Genomic DNA, 24,654 nt, shown 5'->3' on the forward strand with positions numbered 1-24,654 from the left:
TGTCCCCCGGATCTATTTTATACCACATCCGGTGTCCGTATCGCTTTTCTCATTGGCTCACAGACTCTCGACATTTCCCCTCCTCCACTCGTGTGGATATCTATCCCAAAGTCCAACCCCCACGGTTTTCATTTCAGGAAGAAGCACATTTAACGTCGCATCCAGTGCGGCTGGCTCGATGCCTTTAACGTTTCAATATTTACAAAACTATTTATAACACCTGTCTGCGCACCAGAAAGCGGTTTCTATGTAGTCTGCGGCCGCTCGGACCTCCCCAGCTGTCTATCCCGGTTTGAGACCAGAGAATATGGACTGGACAGTGAGCAGTCGGGCCCTGGTGTGGTGCATTTTAGCCCTGCTTTGCTACGCTGGTCTCCCACAAAAGGTAAGAGAGCTAGCTGGTTAAGCTAGCTAAACTTGGAGGACACTAACAGCAAAAATACAGTTTTAAACAAAACGTGGACAGATATTTTTCACTACACGGGTGTCACCGCAGGGAGCTAAAGTTGTGTCATTGAAGCCTCTGTTTGTGTGCTTCGTGTTGCCCCAACATGATAGAAGTGAGCTAACACAGATGTTAGCTACCTGGCTGAAAAGCTCTAAAATTGAACTTTACTGGCACCAAGTTTACATTTTCAGCGCTTCAGACCCGCTTCGCAAGCGAAAGAAGCAAACATGTTTACATTAACATTTTTGTTAAACATCTGAGTTATTGCGGAAAACGAGAAATTTTGTATTTACATGTTTAGACGTCTTCGTTTGCTTGTTTCAAAAACAGGATTTTTAAGTGTTTTTGTGGCTTGGTGATAAGTTAGTACGCAGTATCTTTTACAAGCATCAGCACACATCCTGTCCCTTCACATCCACATCAGTAGCATCAGTAATCGCTGTAGTATATTTAAGCTGCAGAGGTGACAAACCAGGCACCACAATGTGATGGCTTGAATAAACATTCTCCAAACGCTGGAGACATTGATGAGATATTACAATTGCAAGCTCAGTTCAAGGTAATGAGAGGTGGCTACAGAAAATGTGCTCCCTTTGTTGTTGATTTTCTTAAGCTCGAAGGATAACATTGTGCATAAATTAAGCCATCATGCAGAAACACCTGCACTCAGTAACTGCACGCAAGAGATGGAATATGTATGAATTAGTACGTGTGCTAGTGATGTATTGGTATCAAATAACTTCTTCTTCTTCTTTGCAAAAGAAATGGTTCTCACAAAAGCTTTGAAAAGCTGTAATTGGATCTGGGCATTCTTTTAGTTCTGACCAAAACCCCTATGGCGACCCTCCCTATTATCCACCAACACCAATCCCATCCTCACCTATCCCGTATTACTAACATCCTGTAAATGAGCCAGATCTCATAGTAAAAGGCTGGAGGCAGAGACCCTTCAGTACCCAGATACTAAACCACTTCAGCTAAGCAGGAGATTAAACTAGCTTTATAATTCCCTATCGTGTCTCAGGTTACTCTCTTAGCCTGTTAAGATGGTCTGTTGGTGTAGCGAGGGTGACGGATGATAGGCTATCTATAGATACTGACTAACATGTGTGTGAGTGGTAGATATAAATTGGATATTTTCAGAGAATATATCTCTTTCCTTGTCACTGTTTTTAAGGTCAGCTGATTTTTTTATTTCCATTGAGGGAAGGACGTCTCTGACTAATAGCTTGCTAACTGTTTCAGCAAAACATAATATTTGTTTATGCACTTTTTGTTTTTTCTAATGCCTCACTTTACACTCTGTAGGCTGTGTATAACAACACTATATTTAATACTTTTGTCCTCAGTTGTAGTTTACCCATTGCTCACAAGAACAGCATTTTATTTTCATCCTTATTTTTTCAGTATGGAGACAAGATTAAGGTTTGTTTTTAAAAGAAAATGGATAAAAGGCTGTGATCTTACTCTTGTCTTATCACAGGAGTGGATTGACTCCACTTTGACTGAGCGTGCCTGATCGTGGGCCAACATGTGACATATTCCACTTTGCAGCAAACGCATGGGGAGCATAGGTCCTTCAAACCTTCTTAGACCTGTCTTTGTTACACAGCTCCAGAGGAGAACTTTTATGTCTAGAGATATTACCAGGCTGTCCTTAATCCTAAAACACTAATGTCTGATGTTTTGTCACCCATGCGACTGTAGTCGGGTGATTTTCATTGTGCTGCTTTAGAGCCTTTTTTGTCATTTTATCAGATGTAGTATGGGGAAGGGAAAAAGTACTTTGATTTGCCATGCATTGTTATACTTTAATGTATCTTGATGGGAAGCATGTTTAAACCGCCATATTATATCTGGTATAATGATGGTTTTGTCATCACTATAAATGAGCTTCTTAATTCACATATTTTTAATGACTTGACATTGCTGCTGCACTTCATTTCCCAGAACAAGTAACCCGATCTGTGATAATTTTTCTTTTCTTGGTTCCTGTGTTGTTGTTGTTTTGTTTTTTTTTGCTTCCTGCAAAAAAGCAAGCTGCAAACACAGCTTATTGCTGCAGACAAGCTAATCAGTAGGACTGGCAGAGGTAATTTAGCAAGAAGTTAATTACCACACGGAGGTAGTTTTTGACTGGTGAACTCTTAATGCCATTCACAAATGTCATTATTCCTCTTCTATTATTATTTATTTTCTAAAATTTATATTCACAGAACCCTCATCCCTCTTATGTATGTGATCCAAAAGCCCATGCTTCACAGCACAGCGTCTCTCAGGGTTTTTACTTAAGGGGGAAAGAAGCGAAATAATTTTCTGTTATACTTCACTGTCTTTATCAACCCTGCTTTATAAAGTCTTTATTGTTCTTTGGCTCCTTAATGCGCTTCTCTGTAATCACATAATCGCCTGAGAGGTCAGATAATAAAGGAAAATACTTGTGTCTGTCGCAGTAGCCTGTACTCAGACAGCCAAACAGATGACTACATCTGCACACATGTTTTTATAGTCTCTCCATGGTCTGCTGCTCTAAATTATGAGCATGATGACGCTAAAACGAACAGGCCATGCTTTCTCTTAATACGCCAGGTATTTGAGGTGTGTATCAACCCAAACAGAGAGGTGAAATAGTTATCACTATAACTCAGTCTGCTCCTAACCTCTTGTTGCACTGTACTTGGGTTGGCAGAAAGAATATGAGAACAAAAACAAACTATGTTTTAACCCCTGTCTGTTGGTTGGTGATGTACTCCAGCATCTTACCAGACACGGAGGGTTGTGATGCATGTAACGTGCTATCAAAGTGCTTTGTTTACACTCAGCTGGAAAGCTGCCAATTACAGCCAGTCCCGTGTTCAGGTTGGTCTGGCAAGCAACAGGCTGTGAAGCACCGTGACACTTCAGTGACTGCTAACAGGGATACCATAAGCATTGTGGTCTGTGTGCCTTTAAGCCATGCTGGGTCTCATTGCAGAAGGAAAAGAAGATCTTTAGAATAAGCCAAGATTTTGGTTTCACCTCAGTCTTGTAGTATTATGTAACACTCTTGTGCAATAACTTCATATTTCTCTTTTAGAAAAACGAACGAGGAAATGAGAGGGAGTGCACCAATATTTCACCATTAACTTATACAGCGCTTTATAACTCACATGCTCAATCATGGCTAGCAGCCAGATGCTGTCTAGCAGATGTCCCTGAAGCTGAATACTGTATCCACCAGCTGATGAATATCAGTGTGCGTCCAAGACTAGGAGGCTAGCAGATGTTTGGAGAGTTATTTGTTTGCAAAACCAAGAGCGCTGGTAAAGGTTACAGGGGGCCTAAAACTGGATTAGTTATGGTTTTTCTCATGAGTTCGGCACCCAGTGGGAACTGTCACAGATGCACATTGTTGACACAAATGCTTGTATAGGATAGGTGAGACTACAGCAGGGGTTTTGTAGGCAAATGTAGAAGGACACAGTTTCTTTATGTAGATAGTGTGAAACTTTCAGGGTTTGTTTGGCCTTGGTTTCTGCACAGACTATTAAAGCATGCTAGTGTCTTCCCATTTTTTGAGCAGAATGACTCACAGGAAGAAAGAAGTGAGCGTTTTAACATGGTAAAATTTGGAGTTTAACTGTGATTTGGTGCTTTCCCACTAGTGTAGCCTGTAATACGTTTTCTATTCACTCTCCAAAGTGGGGAAATACACTCCTTTGTTTCTCCCCTCTCACTATCGGTGCTTATCTGAGAGCCTCTTGTCTGTGCAAGATGGTAATCATTGTTAAATGTAGAAGTAATTTAATTGAGTGCTGGTACACGAAGACAACACTTGAAACCTGGGTTGAAGAATATTTATGGTAGTCGTCATTAACAGAAAAGTGTTAAGACTCAAGGTTGATCTGGTGACCCCCTCTCAGCCTAGAGTCTGTCAGATCCTGTACTAATCCAAAGCAACCTGACATTCAACCACCCTGAAATTGCACTATGCATTCCTATGTAATGGCCTGCTATTGTATCTGACTGCCTTATAGTGCTGACACCACAGCCCGTAATCTGCCAGAGTAGCATCTGCTGTTTCCTCTGCATTTCCCAGCTTTGCCAGTCATTTTACAGTATATAACAGTCAGTCCTTCTCTCATTTCTATGTTGCAATAATTTCAGTTAAAGTAAGTCTTGGGTAACATTGTTATTAGCTGTTTAACTGTATTAATAATATTTGAAGCACACGGAAACCTGAAAACAGTGTCATAATCAAGTAGTGGTTTTAGAGATGTAATTACAGACCAATACAGAGGTGTTAACTGTTAATAAACTGTTGGATACACTGCTGTTTATATATATATATATATATATATATATATATATATATATATATATATATATATATATATATATATATATATATATATATATATATATATATATATATTCATTTATTTATCTATCTATCTCATCAAATGATCACGGTAGAAGGACTGATCAGGTTGGGTTTGTGCATTTTTCTGTGGGGAGGCAAGCACGTCCACTGGAGTTTTTTCCTGCCAGAAACTGAAAGATGCCCACGACTTGGTTATCAAGAGTGGAGTTTCTAGCATTCCTTAGTGGGTGACTGGAGCACTCTTCACCCACAGTGTTGTTAATTCTGGCATAAGCCAAGTCATGGGGCTGGATTGCTTTGCCACTGTTATGGGTTTTGTGGGTTCAGTTGTTTTTCCTGCGCAGTCTTTCATTTTACTTTCTCTTTATTTTCTCTTTGTATGTACCAGTTTATCTCCTCCCTGTATACTGGCTATTTCTTTCATGTGCTGAACCCATGTCTGTTCTTGTGCCACATATTTCTGAGTAGGAGAAAAAGGTTGTGAAAGGATTAGGTGCCCGTATGGCTCGTCAGCCTACTAGTCATCTGTGCAGCGGGATGTTGAAGCACTCTTCTGAGTTAATCCATTGCGAAATCTGTTTTCAAGTAGAGTAACCAAAAAAAAACCCTGAAGTCAATTTACGATTCCCTTTGTGCTCTTGGAGGCTTGGCTTACCTCTAGCTTTCATTTTATCTGGGATTATGGTATATAACGTTTATTTAGAAAAAAAAAAACTGAAAGAAAAGCTGAGCTTCTGCTGATAGAGGTTATACAGATAAAAATAGCTGCATAGGTGGTGAGTTAACAGTTCTGTATGATATCAGGCAGCGATGACCCATCATCAGTGTGAGTGTGACATGCAGCTCTATCCAGCCACAGCTTTCTGAGTGCACACAGCCCGACCACTTACAGTCACCATCTTTCTGCGCCTCCTCAGCCAGTGGGCACTGACCTCTGGTACCGCATCCTGTAGTGTGCACAATACAGCACTGGGAGATCAGTTCGACAGAAAGACGGGAGTCTGTATGTTTGACATCAGACATTTTGTGTTTTTAAATAGTACTATAAAGTAAGATTCCACCCTAACTGACTCACCAACCCACACACAGCTCTGACTGATAAGTTCTGGCAGTTTTTGTCTGGCTGACGAGCACTTCAGCTTCCACAATCAGTAGACAAGCTTCAAACCTCATCATTTCTAGACAAATGGTCCGTTTTCATTTCTCATGCAAAGCAGACAAAATGTAGTCTAAAGTCGAGTTGCATACTTCGTGGCAGCATGACAGTAGATTAACTCAGCCAAAGGCCCAGTTTGATAACCTTTTCACTAAGTAACTTTGGCTGTGGTGGTAAAGATTGAATGGCAAGAAAAATGTTTTTATTTATTCGTTTTTTTTGTTAAGATATTCTATCATTCTGTCCTTGATGAATTATGAAATCTATGAATTGGTTCTAGAAAAGTGTTGCTGCCACTCTTAAAGACTTGATTGGGCATTAAGAGTAAGATTGCGGTACTGTGTTTGCATTCAAAAACTCATGGCGCATCCTGTGGTATGGTTAAAAAGTTGGCCGGAACAGAAAAGCCAGCGGCCTTGGGGTTCGTTGTGAATAATGCTACGTTCCGGTTATCTCAGAACTTGGGAATGACTGCACTCATGGGTTAGTGCATTCCAGAAAGTGTGGGAAAAACAAAAACACGATTTCTTGTAGGCTTTTTTTTTTTTTTTATCAAGGCAAAGGTATTCAGGTATTGATCGCAATACAGTATAAACCTTGTTCTGTTGCGCTGAAACACCACTACAGCCTGGCCAGTGCTCTGTATATGGCTTATTTAATGAGTCACAAATACAGAACAGTACTGATTTAAAGTTTTACAGTTTTAAGTTCAGGATTGCCATGTTGGATTGTTAGCTCAGGGTTTCTGGGGGCTTCTTCGACTTTCCAAGCGGAAAATCAGTTCAGGGGGCTTTCTAGATTCAAACTTTGACTGGGAACTCGGAAATTCTGACTTCAGACTTTTTTCTTGGAACGCGCCACAACCAAAAAAAAATAATCAAAAACTGCATTAAAAACACAGGCTTTGGGTGCAGAGCAAACTTTCTATTATTTGTAACACCCGTTTTCTCTTTAGCTGTTTGTATGTTTTATCTTTGCGACTGGCTGAAGGACCAACAGCACAAACAGTTGTAGCCCACAGACCACATGCTTGTGAAACTGGCCTGCAAAGTTTCCTAGGCTCCACGTGGGACCAATGTAAATGCATGAAAAAGCCATATGGGCTTATCCAGTAACCTTCCCCCTGTCATCCACCCTGTCAGCTTCTTTCTTATTGCGTCTTCTGCTGTATTGATTTGAAGTTCATTGGTTTTTATAAGGGTGGCAAACTCCCTGGGGCAAATGACTGCCATGCAAGTTCTAGCAAAGGCTAGTTATTGCAGGGTGATGATGAAAGCATCTTTTTGAAGGTGTAACATTTTCTTCCGTCTGATGCCTTCGTCTTGCAGTGTAAACAATTTCAACATTTTCCTAACGTTTGCTTCAGCCGTCTGTGCAGATAACCAGTGTCTGACTGCAAATGAGATTGCAGTTCTTTCCCAGTGTCTGATTATGATTATTTTATTTATTTATTTTTTTTAACTTTGCAAATATGATCATTTTTATTTGCATCAACCATACATAACTTGTTGTATTAAGAGCTGTTTGTGTTTGTGCTCTTTGTAGGGGCTTTGCAGTGGCAGCACAGTGTCGCTTCCTGAAAGCCTGCTCTTTGTGTCCACCCTGGATGGAAACCTGCATGCTGTTAGCAAGAAATCAGGCTCTATTAAATGGACTCTAAAAGAAGGTAAGAGGAGAGGACTGGAGTCAGGTTTAGGTCTTTGTTTGTGTTTTTCTCTGTTCAGCCCCATTAAAGCCCTGGGTTTTTTGGTTTTTTTTTCCAAGCAGCCACAGGAAAAACAATGTATCCTGCTGCTTTTGAAAAAGAATAAAGAAAGTGTCAGAGAGGTGCCTCAAGCTCATTTTATTTATGTCATGTAAGCTGTTTTAGAAAACAACAATAAGACATAAACTTAATAAAAGAATTTAAAAAGAATGAGCTACAGACAACTATTCTTGTCATTTTGTTTCAGTTTAATTTTATTTATTTATATAGCGAATCACAACAGCAGTCGCCTCAAGGCACTTAAATATTGTAGGGTAAAAGACTCTGTAATATTGGAGAGCCCCAACAATCAAATGACCACCTTTTATGCCAACACTTGGCAACAGTGGGAAGGAAAAACCCCTTTTAGCAGGAAGAAACCACAGGGATAGGCAGCAATCTGCCAGGACTGCTTGAGGGTGGGGGGAGGAAGATGGGACAAAAAACATAATATCCATGAATTGCACACTTCATAGATAATACTTGGCTTTCTTGTTAAACTGGCCTGTTGATTTGCAGTACTCCTTATGTTTTCTTTCCTTCTTTTATGAATGCAAGGTTGTGCACTTTGTCAACATATTAACACTAGGATTTAATTGTAACACTAGGATTTAATTGTAACATCACATTGAATATTAGGCAATATTTAAACCCAGTTTATTAAAATGGTGTAATGCTGTCTAGGGCTTATTTATACTGGTAATGACTGTAACCATGTGAACAAACTAAAAGCAGTTAAAAGACATCTATACCTATGAATTATATTGTCAGAATAGTTATTGACAGGTGGTGTTTTCTAGGCTTGAATCCTATTTTCAGTCCCTACTTGAAGAGAGTCGTTTGAAAGGCTCCATTATGCATGAAAACTGGTTAATTATTAACTGAGAGAGGGGAAAATATAGCCTGTAATCAAGGTCTGAGTGGGCTGGGGTAAGCAACGTTGCCGTACTGCACATGCACCGTGTGCAGTGATTACCATGTTAATGTAGGAACTGTATGTTTGGGAGTTGTAGTAGATAAGATACACGAAGGGATAATTGGAAAACATTCAAGAGACATAATACGTGAGAAAGTTTCCCTGTTTTCTACATACATTTCTGATACTTTTCTGACATTTTTAAGATTGGTAAAAGTAGAGATGTGGGCCTGTAAGTCTGTCTGCTACCCCATTAATAATGAGAGGCAGAAGCTGCCTCCTCCGCATCATCTGTTTTTCTGGAACAACTACTGAATATAAATGTAACCAGTTTTGTTCCAGGCTTTGCACACACCTGTTGTTGTGCGTCTGTCAGGCAACTGTAATCCTGCATAACGAAAAGGAGGCAGGAGTCTTTTATCTAGACCAAGGCAGTACAAGTCAAGCCACATGCTTGCATGTGCACATGTCCCCTTACTGTTTGCTTATTACTCCGTGTTGGCTTTGTAAACATATACTTGTATTAAAGCCGGTCAGGGGGTAACATCCTTGTATGTAGCACAGAAAAATAAATTGTTTTCTCCACACCCTCTGTAACCACATTGAATGAATGCTCGTACTGTTCTTTAGCACCTCCATATAATCTGTGCTTACACCCTGCTATTGTTGACCCCTTTGGGTGCTTCCACAGAGATCAACTCCACCTGTTCCACACCCTGTATGTTCACAGTGTAAGGGAGGTGTGTGTTTAACCTGTTTAGATGGAGGCTTCACATTTTGACTGTTGTGTGTCAAGGAAGCACACTGGTATTTTAAAAGTCGTTGTAGTGGCTGGCTGTATTAGTGTTTTCTCTTTTTTTTTAAAGGGATTTTCCCTTCTTTTAGGGAACTTCTTGTTTGTTTGTGTGACATGGAAGGAAAATAAGATGTGATGCGAAAGTAACTGAAATGATGACAGCAGTAATGTTTCTTTGAAAATGAACCATCAATTTGTGTTTTTGTCAGATTAAATGATATGAATGCTTCTGTTTCATGTTCATATGAAACTAATTTTCACCTCTACTAAACAGCTTTCCACCAGATAGTCCAAATGATTGCATTAGTAGTAATACAAAGAGCTTGAAATATTTACTAAACTGGCAGAATTTCAGGTGGGAAATGCCCTGAAAGCTTCTTAATGCCTCTGTTTCCTTAGCAGGGCAGGAGTAAAAAAAAGATTCTGTTTGCAGGATGAGCTGAGGAAATTATCACAGTTGTAATTATTTCCAACAAAACAATCACATTTTGTGCCTTAACAGTTGGTGTTTACTTGTTTGATTTATTCAGTGAAAGCTGTTTGTTGACATGACTGTTTGCCTTTGATGTTTGCCACGGGGGAATCCATGTTCATTTGGACTGTGTGTCCTCTGCGATTTTAATGTCATCCTCTTACTCAACTGCTCCTGGCAGTGCTTTTCATTGTTGGTTGATATTCCTGTCACTCCTGACTAGCATCTTCTGGTCTCGCTTCGCAGATCCAGTTCTTCAGGTCCCCACGCATGTAGCAGAGTAAGTATCTTTGTGTTCACACGCATCCTTGTGTATTGTGTTTAACTGTCAAAAGATGGATGCAAATAATCGTGGCAATCTGTTGAGCTCATCTTGAGCCATGATCCTGATGCCGTTTTTCTTCTTTGCACCAGGCCGGCCTTTCTGCCTGACCCAAATGATGGCAGCCTGTACTCTCTAGGCGGGAAGAACAACGAAGGCCTCACAGTAAGAGGAAACAAACTTATCACACACTATAATCTCCCCCCCTCTTTACTTCTTACTTCTCTGTTCGGGGGAAAAAGTATCTAAAAGTAATACTCTCTCATTTTAACTTGCAGTTGTGGGGATGCATAGATTCCATATATTATTTTAGGATTGCAGATTAATATTGTTTTCTATTGTTCATTCATTTTCCTTAAACAGAAATTACCCTTCACCATCCCTGAGTTGGTCCAAGCTTCTCCCTGTCGCAGTTCTGATGGAGTCCTTTACATGGGTAAGGTGCATTCATAAATAAAATGATTAGGACACTTTTGATTAAGCTCAGTGTTTTATTCTCGTGGCTGTGTGCAGTCCATGTCCTGTGTATCACCTTGTCTAGCTGAGCTGGTGATGTTCTGGCCTCAACAGAATATATCACAGTGGTTTTCTTTTCCACTCAGCCTGCTGTCGTTGCCTCTGCTCTTTTGAATTTGCAACAGTTGGCACAGAAAAGGTAATCTGCTGTGGTTACTATGTGTCATTGTTAAAAGAGAAGCGGCTGCCATTTGCCTCCCTGTGGTCATTATCAGTGAAGTATTTGCTTTCATTTAACTGACACTGGAGCTAGAAAAAGCATATTGGAGCTGATGAGTGTTACAAATTCTCACTACTTAAATTTGTTCATGTATGAATTTTTTGCAAAGTAGATTTTGCAGTTATCAGGGCCAAACAACCGTCCCTCTTTGTCTGCTTTCTGTCAATCAATCAAGCCATTTTCTGTTTTATGGCTTTTGTATTGATCTATAACTAGCAACAACTGGCATTGCTTCTACACCCTGCATTGACAAAGTAGGCGAGGCAAGGAGTCCGTAAGCTGCTTATTGAATTACAGAATGGGTAACACCCATTCTGTCAATCTTTAAATCCATATTGTTTTCCTTGGCCAGTTTTCTTTACATGAGGCAAATATACGTTAGATGTTTTGCACTCTCTCCTGCTACACCTTTGTTTCCGTGTGACAAAACGAAGAGTAGGAAGTAAAATTGGAAAAGCCTCATGAGAAGGTGCCCTCTTTGAAGACGGACACACACAGTGGTAGTAAAATAAAGCAATAGTGAGAATTAAAGTGTCACGATTGGATACATAAAACCCCGCCTATGAATATGTAAATATGAAATGCAACAACAGGTTTGTAGGACATGATTGTGAAATCGCTTTTGCAAGGAGCAGTTTGAATGTTGAAATCTTGGTAAGTAATTGTGTTATGTGCTCACACACAGGTAAAAAGCAGGACTTGTGGTATGTGGTGGATCTGTTGACTGGTGAGAAACAGCAAACCCTGACCTCATCCTTTGCTGAGATGTTCTGCCCCTCTTCATCTCTTCTCTATCTGGGACGCACAGGTAAAAGCAAAACCAACCCAGCAACACGGTTAACTGACACAACAATAGTCTCTGCGGTTCATCCTGTTCAGTTGTTGATTTTAATCAACTAAGTTTATTTGTCTTGCATACTCTGGTAAGCCCAGACGGTTTGCAAACCATTGTTTGCCTCTTACTCATCCAATCTCCAACCTCGCCTGAAAGAGTGCTATCCCCTGATCTGCCCTTGCAGACTTTAATGTCTGGGTTAAACAGGATGTTATGGTCCAGCAGAGGTAGGCAGTTTAGTGCTTGTCTGCCGACAGTGAGCTCTGTTGTCAGATGGGTGCAGTGCGCAAAATATGTAGTACAACCTGTCTGTGGGCCACTCTTTGCTTGTACTGTTGTTGGTCTGTGAGCCAGCAGGCTGAGAAGAGTAAAGTTACAACATAAAAAAAGCTGATGTGAAACAGTGTTAATAACAATGAAAAGTGTCACTGCAGTCACTGTCTATGCTTTTCATGCAGTTCTCCCATTCCTGGTGAGCTGTGCTGTTTCTCCCTGCTCTATTCCACCCCAATCCAAGCTGGAGGAGTGCAAATTAGTACGTCTGGGGGTGTGTGAAAACCCCCTCTCTCCCCTCCATCTTAATTTTATACACAGACGGGCACATTTGCAGGAGCATGAAAGCTTTAGCTCTAACTATAACTGCAGACAAGGAACTAGAGTCCTGCAAATCTCATCCACCCATCCATCATCTCCTACTTATCTAGGACTTGGTTGTGGGGGTAGCAACCTAAGCAGAGAAGCCCACACCTCCCTCCCCCCAGTCACCACCTCTAGCTAAACCTGGAGAACATCTAGGCATCTCAGTGTGTGCGATTTTGATAACTGCCATTAATCCTGAACATGGTGTGAGGTCAAAACTTAATTTGTAAACATAGCATATAAGCTGACTTTTCTTTCTTTACATTCCCATTGTTGCAGAGGAAGTTGAACACCGCTTTACATCTTTCTTACTACCTGAAATTGATACTAAAGGCTTTTTGTAGGTTACTTAAGAAATCTGTAAAATACTTTAAACTGCATCCCTGTCAAAAGTGGTCATCACAGCAGGCAGCTTAGCATATTTGATTTGTGAATATTTTCTTCCGGATCAAACCAGGCATCTTTTCCTTGTTAAGCAAATGTGCAAACCACTACACCACAGAGCACTTGGCGAGTTTGTATAAGCACAAAAATGTCTTCCTTTTGTGAACATATCCCTGCTGTTCATTTCTCTGTTAGAGTATACCATCACCATGTATGACACCAAGAGCAGAGAGCTGCGCTGGAATGCCACCTACTCCGACTACGCCTCCACCCTCCCTGACGATGACACCAAATACAGTAAGATCCTTGGAATGTCTGTTTGTTTTATAGCTTTAGTTTCCAACAGACTGACAATAACATGTCTGCTTTTTTCTTTTTTTGTCTTCCTCAGAGATGGCTCATTTTGTGTCCAATGGTGACGGCCTTGTGGTGACCGTGGACAGCGACTCTGGAGATGTCCAGTGGGTCCAGAACTATAACTCTCCGGTGGTGGCCATGTATATCTGGCAGCGCGAGGGCCTCCGCAAAGTGGCCCATACTAACGTGGCCGTGGAGACCCTACGTTACCTCACTTTCATGTCTGGAGAGGTCGGCCGCATCACGCAGTGGAAATACCCCTTTCCTAAGGAGAAGAAGCCCAAGAACAAATTCATGTAAATTATGCTTTTGCGTGCTTCACTGCTAAAGTGGATATTGCATGCTGCTTCCTGGAGGTCAGAATAGTTTCTTTCTGAATATTGTTAGAGCCAGCCAAACTGATTCATTCAGTTTCTGGAAACAAGCATTGGCTAAGAGTTCTCTCAGGCATGTTTCAGCATTTTGTGTGAATCACACTAAGAGGGTGGAATCAAAATATACTTTTATTTATCCAGCCTTTGATTGCGTACTGTTTGAGTCGAGACATGCAATATCTAAGTGGCTGCCAGAAGGCCCGAGGCCTGTACTATGAAGCAATTTAAACATACCCAGAAGTGCAACTGTCCACTAATCAAAGAACTGGGTGTTGGATCTCCAGCTTGCCCTAATTTGTTACCAGCATGTAAATGTGCTTAGTTAAAAAGACTTTTATGGGGCTTTGTTAGACTAAAAGTGTTACGTAAATGCAGACCATTTACATCATCATTTACCAAAAGCAAAATGGCAATCACACAACGGTGGTTATCAACTCTGGAGGTCAACCCAGGTTTTCCAAATCTAGCTGCGAGCACGTCCACATAGTATCAGTGTTGGTCCCACATAACCTGTTGCAACGGCTGAGCTGAACTTTATTCACAAGAAAAACAAATCATCTGAAAAATGAGCAGTTTACAAATAACTGCCGTATCACTGTGACATCATTAAGACAAAAGTAGATCTAGATACTTTCAGCTTCATTCTTTCTGCTGCAACCCTGCTGTTGTTAAACTCATGTTAAACATTTAGGGGCAAGTGAAGTAGAAATACAAAAATATAATTCAAATAGTATGCAGGCTTGTTTACTGTCTCACTGTCTCAAGTACTTTGGTGCATTAACAGGTTGTGTAACGTCTTTACACTGACATAAAGGAGAGTTTCACTGACCCGGCTCACTTAAGATCAAAGTGTTCTGTATGTGGCCTTTGATGTAAAATGAGTTTGACATCCCTGGTTTAGACCATGATGTTCTATTTTCTACTTTTTTTTTTTTTTTTAAAAAGATAACTAATTGTTTGGCAATGATTTTACATGCACTGTTCTTTTAGCTTAAACACAACTTGCTCCAGAGCCGGTTAGATCTGCAGAGTAACTAACGTACCAAAGAAACAAGTGACCCGCCTCCAAATCCCTAAAAACCCAGGTGTATACCAGAAGCTTCCTCGCTAACCTAAAGGCCAATTCTGTATTACAAGCCTCTAGTTTCAGCTCTTGTTTCGCACTCTTGTATATTTTTACGTCTTGCATCAACACCTGCTGATGAAAAACATTTAACGGGTTTCAGTACCTAGATCCTCTGTGAAAGTTTCGCCTGTATAGAGAGGTGATTTCAGGGAACTTGTTTTTTTTTATTTTTTGGAAGTGGTTTTAAATTTTTCATGGTGTGTAGATTCGGTTGTTAGATTGCTTTATTTTGACTCTGCGATTTGTTTTCCAGGGCTACTTTGTATGTGGGCAAATACTCGACCAGTCTGTATGCTTCTCCCTCCTTGGTGCACGATGGAGTTACTGTGGTGGTGAGTGATGGCTGCATTTCTGTGTTCATTTCAGTAAAACATAAGTTGTGCATGACAGAGCAAAACATCAGTCAACCATCCTAACAGGTGATCTCTCTGTGTCAGGGTTTTTTAATCTGTCTTCATTGTAGTGAGTGGTTTTTTGGAAGGAATGTTAAAAAGCTTGTGTGGGTACATCATGCCCATGTTTTGTCTTAGCTTGCCTCAGCTCAGGTCATTTTAACTCACAGGCCTTGACTCCGTAACATTACTGTACTCATGGGCTTACATAAGAAGCCCATGAGGAATCTGCTTGATTACTCTGACTCGCTTAAATGTTTGTATTTGTGTTTGTGTATATTTAGCCTCGTGGCAGCACATTCCCCATGCTGGAGGGCCCGGATAGCCAGGAGTCGGAAGAAGACAAGGAGTGTGTCATCACACCCAGCACCAGCGTGAAGTTCAACGCTGCGCTCCGTGAGCGGAACCAGGTCAACTTTATGAGGAACTACCTGCTTCTTATAGGTACTACGTCAGTATAGAAACCAGACAGTAATATTAGGTCTAACCTACTAGCTTGTTTTATTTTATTTTCTTGATACAATCAGGAAGCGGGTATCACACCTTTTGTTTATGTGCTAAGGCGTGTAAGCTGGTGGGTTTTGCACACAGGTTTGACACAGTTCAGGACCTTAAATGATCCAGTGTTCTTTCAGTGAAGATTTTGAGCCGACACTGCCCTCTGCTGGATACATTGTGGACCCACTATAGGCTTTTCTTTGCATTGAAACACAGGCAGAAAATTATAACAGTTGAAATTGGTTTCTAGGTGAATGTTCATGAGTTTCCTAATGATAATGATGACAGTAGTGATATTTTAAAAATGTTCTTTGTTTATCAGGTCATCATGAGACGCCTCCAGAAGCTCACACTAAGATTCTTGAAAAATTCCCCGACAGCTTCCCACGCCATCAAGCTAACGTCATCCCACCAACGACTGACAAGAAAGTAGAGGAGGTTTGTCAGTGTGTCACCCATTAGTTATTTTAAGGTTTTATGCAGAGTTGTAATAAATGTACTCTTGCTTTTCTGCCTTTTTCCTAATTTTTGTGTCTCTTTGCCTTCATGTAGAAGGTTAATGACAGTGGTATGGATGATGGGCCCCCTTCAGCTGTCCCTGAGACGTCTATCCAAGAACCTGGGACTGGTGGCCGCGCTGTGCGCCCAGAGGCCCCGGTGGATTCGATGCTTAAAGACATGGCTACCATCATCTTCTCTACATTCCTCCTGGCTGGCTGGGTTGCCTTTGTGATTACATACCCCAAAGTAAGTCAGTTACAGCCTTCCATTGAACTGTTGATCATTTAAGATTAACTGTGAGGTTTAAAAAAACTGTTATGAAAGAAGTAGGAAGAAAAACCTAAAGTATTTCAAGTTGATTAGCGATAAAGCATTGTATTAGTTTTTAATAAATTATGGTAATACATAATTAATATTTCCCATTTCTAACTAGTTCAAGTGGAGCTACTGTTAACTGTTTTATATAAAATGAGGTTATAGAATAAAGGAAATGGAGCCTGATCAGTTTGTTTTTTGGGTATGATCACACTTTTAAAAATTAAATTTTAGCTTTTGCATCTCTCAGAACTTCTAAAATTGTGCACTGGCTTTTCAAACATTAATTTCTGAGAAATATTATAGATGATTTTAGAGAATTTGTTAATCTCCAGATTGCTACTAAATTGCTTTTCACCCTGGGTTCAAAACCAGAATGAACAGTTATTGTCACCTAAAATAGTTGCTAGGTGACAACACACATTTACACTTAACTGCTGTGTTCACATCACTCACAGCTACTAATCAGTTGACATAGAGCGTTAACACATTATTTGTCTTATAACAGAGTATGCACAAGCAGCAGCAGCTGCAGCACCAGGAGTTCCAGAGACAGATGGAGGAGAGGTTGGAGATGCTGCAGAGGCAGCAGCCTTTTCCACCTGCAGAAGTAGGCATGGGTTTGACTCTAGAGAGCGACTACCTGGAGGTGGCACGCACTCGCTCCGAATGCTCAGACCACAGCAGCCCCAATGTCACCCCTCGTGCCTCCAACCACTCCAACTTGTCTGTGTCTGAGCTGGGGAGCTCAGCCAATGAGCACGAAGATGGAGGTAACGACTGGAAAATTGCAGCCACACTCTTTAGGCTTGTTCAGCACTTTAATGGTTTAATCTAGCTTTCACTGACCAACATTTGTATTATCAGAGGCAGACTCCAGTGTTGTCAGAGTGGGGAACATAACTTTCCATCCCAAAGAGGTCCTGGGACATGGTGCTGAGGGGACTATTGTGTACAAGTAAGTTAACCAGCTAGTGGTTATTCACAGTGGTGGTTTTTTAAACTGTAAAATGCTGATGACCAATGTTGTATTTTTACCATTTCTCCACTAGGGGTCAGTTTGACAACCGTCCAGTTGCAGTGAAGAGGATTCTCCCAGAGTGCTTCAGCTTTGCAGACCGAGAAGTTCAGCTGCTGAGGGAGTCTGATGAGCATCCAAACGTCATCCGCTACTTCTGCACGGAGAGGGACCGTCAGTTCCAGTACATCGCCATTGAGCTGTGCGCTGCCTCCCTTCAGGAGGTAATCACTGACTTTTTTGGGAGTATGGAGAAGCTGATTTTAGGTTTCCTTAAAAGTGCCTTACTCCTGTGTCATTTGCATGTAGTTGTCTGAATTTAAGTCTAGCACATGATGGTTTTCATTGTCACTTTCTCACAACAAGTACAATAAAGGACTTCCTATGTTAAAAATAATGTCGCAAAAAGTGTCAACTTTTCACAAAACTCTTATAAGTCTTTGATTGTGCTAATGGCTGTCCTTCATCTCTCTAGTATGTGGAACGAAAGGATTTCAATCGTCATGGACTTGAGCCTGTTATGCTTCTCCAGCAGACCATGTCTGGACTGGCCCATCTGCACTCCCTCAACATTGGTATCCGTCACTGAATACAAAATAGTGTTCCTGTTTTCATTGTCATTAAGTTTTTTGTGTGCCTAAACAACTCTTTCTGTCTTTTTCTTTTTGTCCTTGTATTTTTTCTTCAGTCCACAGAGACCTGAAACCTCACAATATTCTAGTGTCCATGCCCAATGCACATGGTCGGGTCCGCGCCATGATTTCAGACTTCGGCCTGTGTAAGAAGCTCGCAGTGGGCCGCCACAGTTTCAGTAGGAGGTCTGGGGTGCCCGGCACTGAAGGCTGGATCGCTCCAGAGGTCCTCAGCGAGGACTGCAAAGACAACCCGGTGAGTTGGTGGTAGTTCTGCAGCTCTGTAATTATTACTGCAAGGTCAACTCTTACTGTCTCTATTGAGGAAATAAAACTTCCAACCGATGCAAGTTTAGCTAATACTTGATATTTGAAGTGGATGCTTTTGAGAGTAAGATGAAAAAAATTTCAAAGGATTGTAGAACCCAATCCAGGATTAATAACAATAATACTAATATATATGTTGCAACAATGCTTTTAAATTGGTGTTAGCCTACATGCTGGATAATTTGTGTAAACAGAAGAAACCTTGTTGTTGATGATGATGATGTTGGTGGTTATGGTTCTGTTTCATTATATACACAGCTGTGACCTCCTCTTTTCTTCCTCTCTGTCCCTTGTAGACCTGCGCAGTTGATATCTTCTCTGCTGGTTGTGTCTTCTACTACGTTGTGTCCCAGGGAAGCCACCCTTTTGGCAAATCACTGCAGAGGCAAGCAAATATCCTACTGGGCTCGTACAGCCTGGACCATCTGCAGAATGACAAACATGGTGAGGATTCAGCTTCTGGTTTTGGTAAAAGTAATGCAGGTTAAGTCAGATGATTGTGTTGTTTGAGGACTTTGGGGTTTCTCATTTTAAGGCAAAATAATTTAAACCTTTGAAGATTTTCCCAGTGTGTCCACATAGTCCTCTCAGTCATGGAAAGGTTTCTTTAAACAGCACATCCTGATGGACTTCAGACCCGCAGACAAGAACTGGTTCATTCGGACGAGAAAAAACAAACGGATACAAACTTGACAACATAGCCGAAACATCACTGAAAGTAAAAAGAATTACACGTTTAAGGAGATTCATATTCAAATTTTGGACAAAACAGAAAGTTAGAAAGAGGAGCAAAAGATGCAATATTTAAGCCACATAAGTGTCTTTGAAAAGAGTTGTTGTTGTTTTTTTGTTTTGTGTGTGTGTGTGTGTCTTTGTAATTGTATGTGTTAAGAGGTGTGGCACATTGTCAGAACTGCTATGTTTATGTCTTGCCAGGTGACATTGTAGCCAGAGATCTAATAGAGCAGATGCTGAGCATGGATCCCCACCGGAGGCCTTCGGCTGAAAGCGTTCTTAAGCACCCTTTCTTCTGGAGCCTGGAGAAGGAGCTGCAGTTCTTTCAGGTTACTCTTATTTTTACCCTACCTGGTAAATTTCACTGCATGTTGTAAAAACGACTCCTCTGACACTGTTCCTGATGTGGTGTAAACCTTGCCAGTATACAGTGGTACTGCAGACTAGTCTGTGTATAGACCCTGAACTTCCTTAAAATGTTCTAAATGGTGTAGAGCACATGTGTCAAACTCAAGGCCCGCGGGCCACATCTGTCCCGGCGGACATTTATATCCGGCCCGCGAGATCATTTTATATAGAGTTATTATTATTGTTATGCATGGCCCAGCGATATAAGGCGCTAATAACACCCAAACTACAGATCCCATAATGCAGCGCTGCAGCCTCCTTGCTGAACGCTAGGCTAGCTGGGAACATTCCCGCGTCAATCAAGTCAAACTTCTGTTATTGCGAAGCTAGCCGCTCACAATGGTGGAGAGTAAAGTTGATTCTGAAAACAGAGCCTTTCAGCACCGGTGGGAGGCTGAATATATGTTTACAGACATTGCCGGTAAACCCGTGTGTCTTATTAGTGGAGCTAATGTGGCTGTAATTAAGAAATTTAATTTAAGACGGCACTACGAGACAAAACATCAGGATAAGCTGAAAAACCTAAATGCAGAAACTACAGAAAGTAGAAGAGCTAAAGAAGAATCTGACATTTCAGCAGTCGTTTGTCACCAGAGCAAAATCACAAAGTGAAGCTGTTGTGAAAGCAAGTTTTATTGTAGCAGAGGAAAAAGCCAAATCAGCGCGGTACCACTCTGAAGAGCTGCATGATGAAGGTGTGCGACGTCTTGTGTCCAGACAAAACGCAGATTTTGGCAAATGTGAGCCTGAGCAGAGACGTATGTCAGTGTGTAACCGACATGAAACTGCCCTGGAACAAACTTGTTGGACTTACAAAAGATGGAGTGCCGGTGTTGTGTGGTGAAAAAAAAGTGGACTAGTCGGCAGGATGCGAGTACAGATGCAGGAGAACTGTACCGGTGAGTTAACAGCATATCAGTGCATCATACACCAGGGAAGGCTGTGTGGTAAAGTCCTAAAATGGAGCATGTAATGATCACCGTGATGCAAACCGTAAATTTGATCCAAACTAAAAAATCACCGTCAATTTCAGTCTTTTATGTGGGAAATAGATTCAGAGTTTGCCGACATTCCTTATCATACAGAGGTCCGTTGGCTGAGTTGGGGAAAAATTCTCAATAGTTTTGGAGCTCAGCAAGGAAATCTCAGTTCATGGACATGGCATGTATGATGCGGTGAAGGCATTTCAAGTGAAGCTGTCACAAATGCACCAGTGCAACTTGCCTCACTTTCCCTGTTGCCAAGTAATGTTGAACCAAGTCAGTGCAACAGTGTTCCCAAATGCGCACTTTGCTGATAAACTGAGCGCACGGCGCTTTGGTGACTTTGAAGCACAAAAAGAGAATTTACAGTTGAAACTGCACCTGTGTAGATTCAGATGGAGCTACATTCTAATGGGACACTCGAGGGAAAGTATGACCCGCAGGGTTTATTAGTTCCATTCCTGAAGCAATGCCCAGCTCCGTCTACATGCGGCTCAAACCTTGTGTATGTTTTCATTTATTTTTTCTGGTTTTGGCAGCATGTTCATATTTCTAGCTTGCATAATTTTGACAGGATATATTTTTATAAAAATATTTAAAGTTAAAGTTTATTTTTTTAAGTTTATTCTGGAATTATATACCTGTCTGTTTTTATTCATATTTATGTTTAAAAAAACATTGTTTTAGTGTGTTCAATAAATGTTTATCTTGTCTGGCGACCTAAAGTGTGCCTTGAGGTTTGGCCCCCTGTGCAATTGAGTTTGACACCCCTGGTGTAGAGTATGTTCAGCTTCCCTTTTTAATAATAAGCTTCTGTATAAATTTAAAAACAAGTGCTTTTGATTACTGTGATATTAACTTCTACAATACATTTTTTTATTTAAATAATACAATAATATTGTCATTGAGAACAACACTCCAGACTGCCTGCCATATTATATTCACCGGGTGTTTTTTGTTTTTGGTTGTTTTCAGGATGTGAGTGACAGGATAGAAAAGGAACCGCTGGACGGACCAATTGTGAGACAGCTGGAGAGAGGGGGGAGGGCTGTTGTCAAGGGTGACTGGAGAGAGCACATCACAGTGCCACTGCAGACCGGTATGAGACTGACTGTGCACAAACTCCTGAAGCCTCTTTTTGTAAAACGTTCTTCTTGTTTGTTGTGTGTAATTAGACTTGACAGTATTACACGTTACACAGTGACACTTGTACTAGTTCATTTTACAGCTTGTTTAAGTGCCTCACTATATGTTCAGTTGCATGCAGCATCCTGCTGCAGGAAAACATTTGAGCATGTGGTTAATTAAGCACGCTACTTCCTGTCAACAGCGCCATTTGACCCAGTATCACAACAACAGATTCTCCATGGACTCTGCGCTCATTTTTATTGACTTACAAAAGATTTGGAACAGATATTAATGATTAATCCAGAGATGATGTAGATAACATAAAGGCATCACATTTAATAAAGATGAAATGGTACACATACCTTTCTACATGTTTTTAAATACAAGAGACACTTGGAACCATGCTCAGTTCAAGCTATAGCTTCACTAGTTTCAGGACTTTCTTTGTACTGATTCTGTGTTTAGAATTCATTTTTATGATCGATGCCTGAGCTCTGAGTTTTCCTTGTGTGGCAGATCTGAGGAAGTTTCGCTCCTATAAGGGCGGGTCAGTCAGAGACCTCCTGCGTGCAATGAGAAACAAGGTAAGAGTTTTTCCTTTATAACAAACAGCTTTGTGCTAAAGTGAGCCTGTTTTGCCACCGTCACATTCATGACTGACCTTACTTCAACAGAAACACCATTATCGAGAGTTACCCGCAGAGGTCCAGGAGACTCTCGGCTCCATCCCCGATGACTTTGTCTCCTATTTCACCTCCCGCTTTCCCCACCTACTGATGCACACCTACCTGGCCATGCGGACCTGCGCGCCTGAGAGACCATTCCTGCCTTACTACTGCTCTGCAGAACAGCTTGCTAAGACACAGGCCCAGTTAGCTCACCATGGGCCGCAAAGACATAATGAGCCATGCACTCAACACCTGCCAACACACACATCCACAGCTTCCTCACCACCCCAGGAGTCTACACATTTGTCACTGCCGGAGCAGGTGTGTCACACAGCAGCTGCTGAATCAGTGCCCTCATCAGCACCGGAGCCCGTATCGTCACATATCCCGGTTCAGACAGTGCAGCCGGCAGAGCCAGCACCGTCCACACAGACTGACTCACACAGTCAGACCTCAGAATCAACTCTCAGGCAAAGAGAATCCAGTCAGCCTGAGGTGACCCCACTGACAAATCCTCCTATACTGGACAACAAACCAGTGTGAACTAGACTAGAGCCAGGTGGATCCAGCTCAGATGGGAGCATTGCCTTAAAGTGTGAGGGAGACAAAAGGAAAGGTTGGACTCCTGGTTGTGGCTGTGCTGTGAGTCGGTGAGGACCAGGCCTGCAGCGCCTGGGATTCACCGCCAGACGCGGCCGCTGCATCCTGCATTAAGTGCCTTCTGCTAACCTGCATTAAAATGATCCCCAGCACGAGACTGTCCACGAGCCACCCTGAGAAATCCAGCAGGGTGCTGGATGTTCTATTGTAGCCGAACTGAGTGAAGAAAGCTTTTAATTTTATTACGGCATGTCCAAAAAGGTGTATCTGGTCTCCAGTGTGGGGAAACGGGTCCAGATGTTGTTGAACACTTGGGTAGTTTTATTGTGCAATGTTGTGTACGTCTTGGTGAGCCTGTTCTCTGCACAGATACTGTATGTATATTTTTGTACAGACCAGTTCAGAATTTGGATCATTGATGATAAATCACTTGATGTGGCCGTTGTGCCTTCCCCCCCCCCCCTTTTTAATATCACTGTGCTGTATGTGTACAGATGTTTTAAAATTGACTATGCTAAATGTGCTTGATTCCAGTTAATGCTGCTGCTAGACTGCTTCTCTTTTGTCAATCAAGACTATTGAGCTGACTCATTAAGAGTGGGCTCCTCCAAAGGGTGTTCAGGGTGACGTCTGGATACAGTGGGGTTTTTGTAATCCTCCTCTTTATAGAGTCAAATTAGGAGTTTGGAAGTCAGGCTGCAGAATGCTTGTGTAATAACTTTTTCAGGGGTGTCAAAGTGAAGTTAATGACTTGCACATTAAATTCTATTGTTTTTATACTGATATTTTGTGTTTTGAGTGTGCTGCATGCCACAGTTTTGTAAGGTCTGTCATATTTGTCTACAAACTAAGTTTAACAGTTTCACCTGCTGTTGCTTCAGGCAGCTGGTGTTGTCTGACTTAGCAACAGAAACTATTAACTCTGAACCTCCTTTGGCATTATTATCAGCACAAAAACTGTGCGCCAGGAACTTAATGGCATGAGTTTCCACGACTAGCAATAACATGTAGGTGCCCCACGACCTTTGTCCATAGTGTATCTCAAAGGTTGGAAACAAAAGCCAGAAGTACCTGATGTTACCTTTCTAAGATGCTTCATGTAAAACGTTCTTCAGGGTATGAATGATTTGATGGCCTTAAAGTACAGAAGATGTAAATATTATTTTGGGTTGCTGTGCTTATACTACTACCACTGGAAAGGTTCACCTGATTTTGCCTAATTTCTGAATTAACCATCAGAAATAACACAAGACAAACCTGCAGGTATGACAAAGATATGGGGCCTGCACTACTTTTATGATCCTTTAATGTGTAATCATAGACATAGAATCTACCATCAACAAAGGTACAAAGAATTAACTCAAATAGTGAGCTGTCAGTAATTTTCATTAATAGCAAATGGTTGATTTTTACCTAATTCAGTGGAATCCTGAGTTTAAAAAAAAAACAAAAAAAAACAAACAAACAGTAAAAACATCAAATCATGTACACCTTTTAGCTTTCTGAGCTTTCAGTGTCAGCATTGTACTCATAAAGACCTTCAACATCAACATAATTCAAAATGATCAATTTCCAGTAATGGAATACAATTCCTCTCACAATGTCTAATAAAAATAAAATTTGTTTCCTGGAGCCTGGAGGTTTTTTCACACTAAGCCGAGACCCAAGTAGTTCAACTGCTTCCTTTGGCAGGTCCAAATCTAATTTTGGATCAAGTCATTAAATTCTGGCTGAGTGAATAACTGGGGAGCAGATGAGCTACTGGATTTGGATGTGTAGTG

General features: G+C 41.2%; 1 protein-coding gene across 2 annotated transcripts; it reads left to right on the forward strand.

Annotated features, from left to right (window-relative positions):
- Nucleotides 1-110: 110 nt before the first annotated feature.
- On the forward strand, nt 111-23,656 carry ern1 (endoplasmic reticulum to nucleus signaling 1). Of its 2 annotated transcripts, XM_084926058.1 has the most exons (22): nt 111-385; nt 7,513-7,633; nt 10,142-10,175; nt 10,310-10,382; nt 10,581-10,653; nt 11,639-11,761; nt 13,007-13,108; nt 13,203-13,464; nt 14,922-15,000; nt 15,345-15,504; nt 15,881-15,996; nt 16,111-16,305; nt 16,883-17,147; nt 17,242-17,332; nt 17,427-17,616; nt 17,868-17,967; nt 18,081-18,280; nt 18,648-18,795; nt 19,288-19,415; nt 21,453-21,576; nt 22,122-22,189; nt 22,280-23,656. In XM_084926058.1, the coding sequence occupies exons 1-22, from the start codon at nt 308-310 to the stop codon at nt 22,814-22,816; spliced, it is 3,267 nt and encodes a 1,088-aa protein (XP_084782184.1). In that variant the 5' UTR covers nt 111-307; the 3' UTR covers nt 22,817-23,656. The 2 variants fall into 2 exon arrangements, with proteins under 2 accessions (XP_084782184.1, XP_084782185.1); XM_084926059.1 differs by lacking the exons at nt 111-385; nt 7,513-7,633; nt 10,142-10,175; nt 10,310-10,382; nt 10,581-10,653 and adding an exon at nt 10,666-10,872.
- The last annotated feature ends 998 nt before the right edge of the window (nt 23,657-24,654 follow it).

Source organism: Perissodus microlepis, chromosome 4 (assembly GCF_051167445.1).
Source record: "Perissodus microlepis isolate ML-2025 ecotype Zambia chromosome 4, ASM5116744v1, whole genome shotgun sequence".
In the NCBI taxonomy this organism is placed as follows: Eukaryota; Metazoa; Chordata; class Actinopteri; order Cichliformes; family Cichlidae; genus Perissodus; species Perissodus microlepis.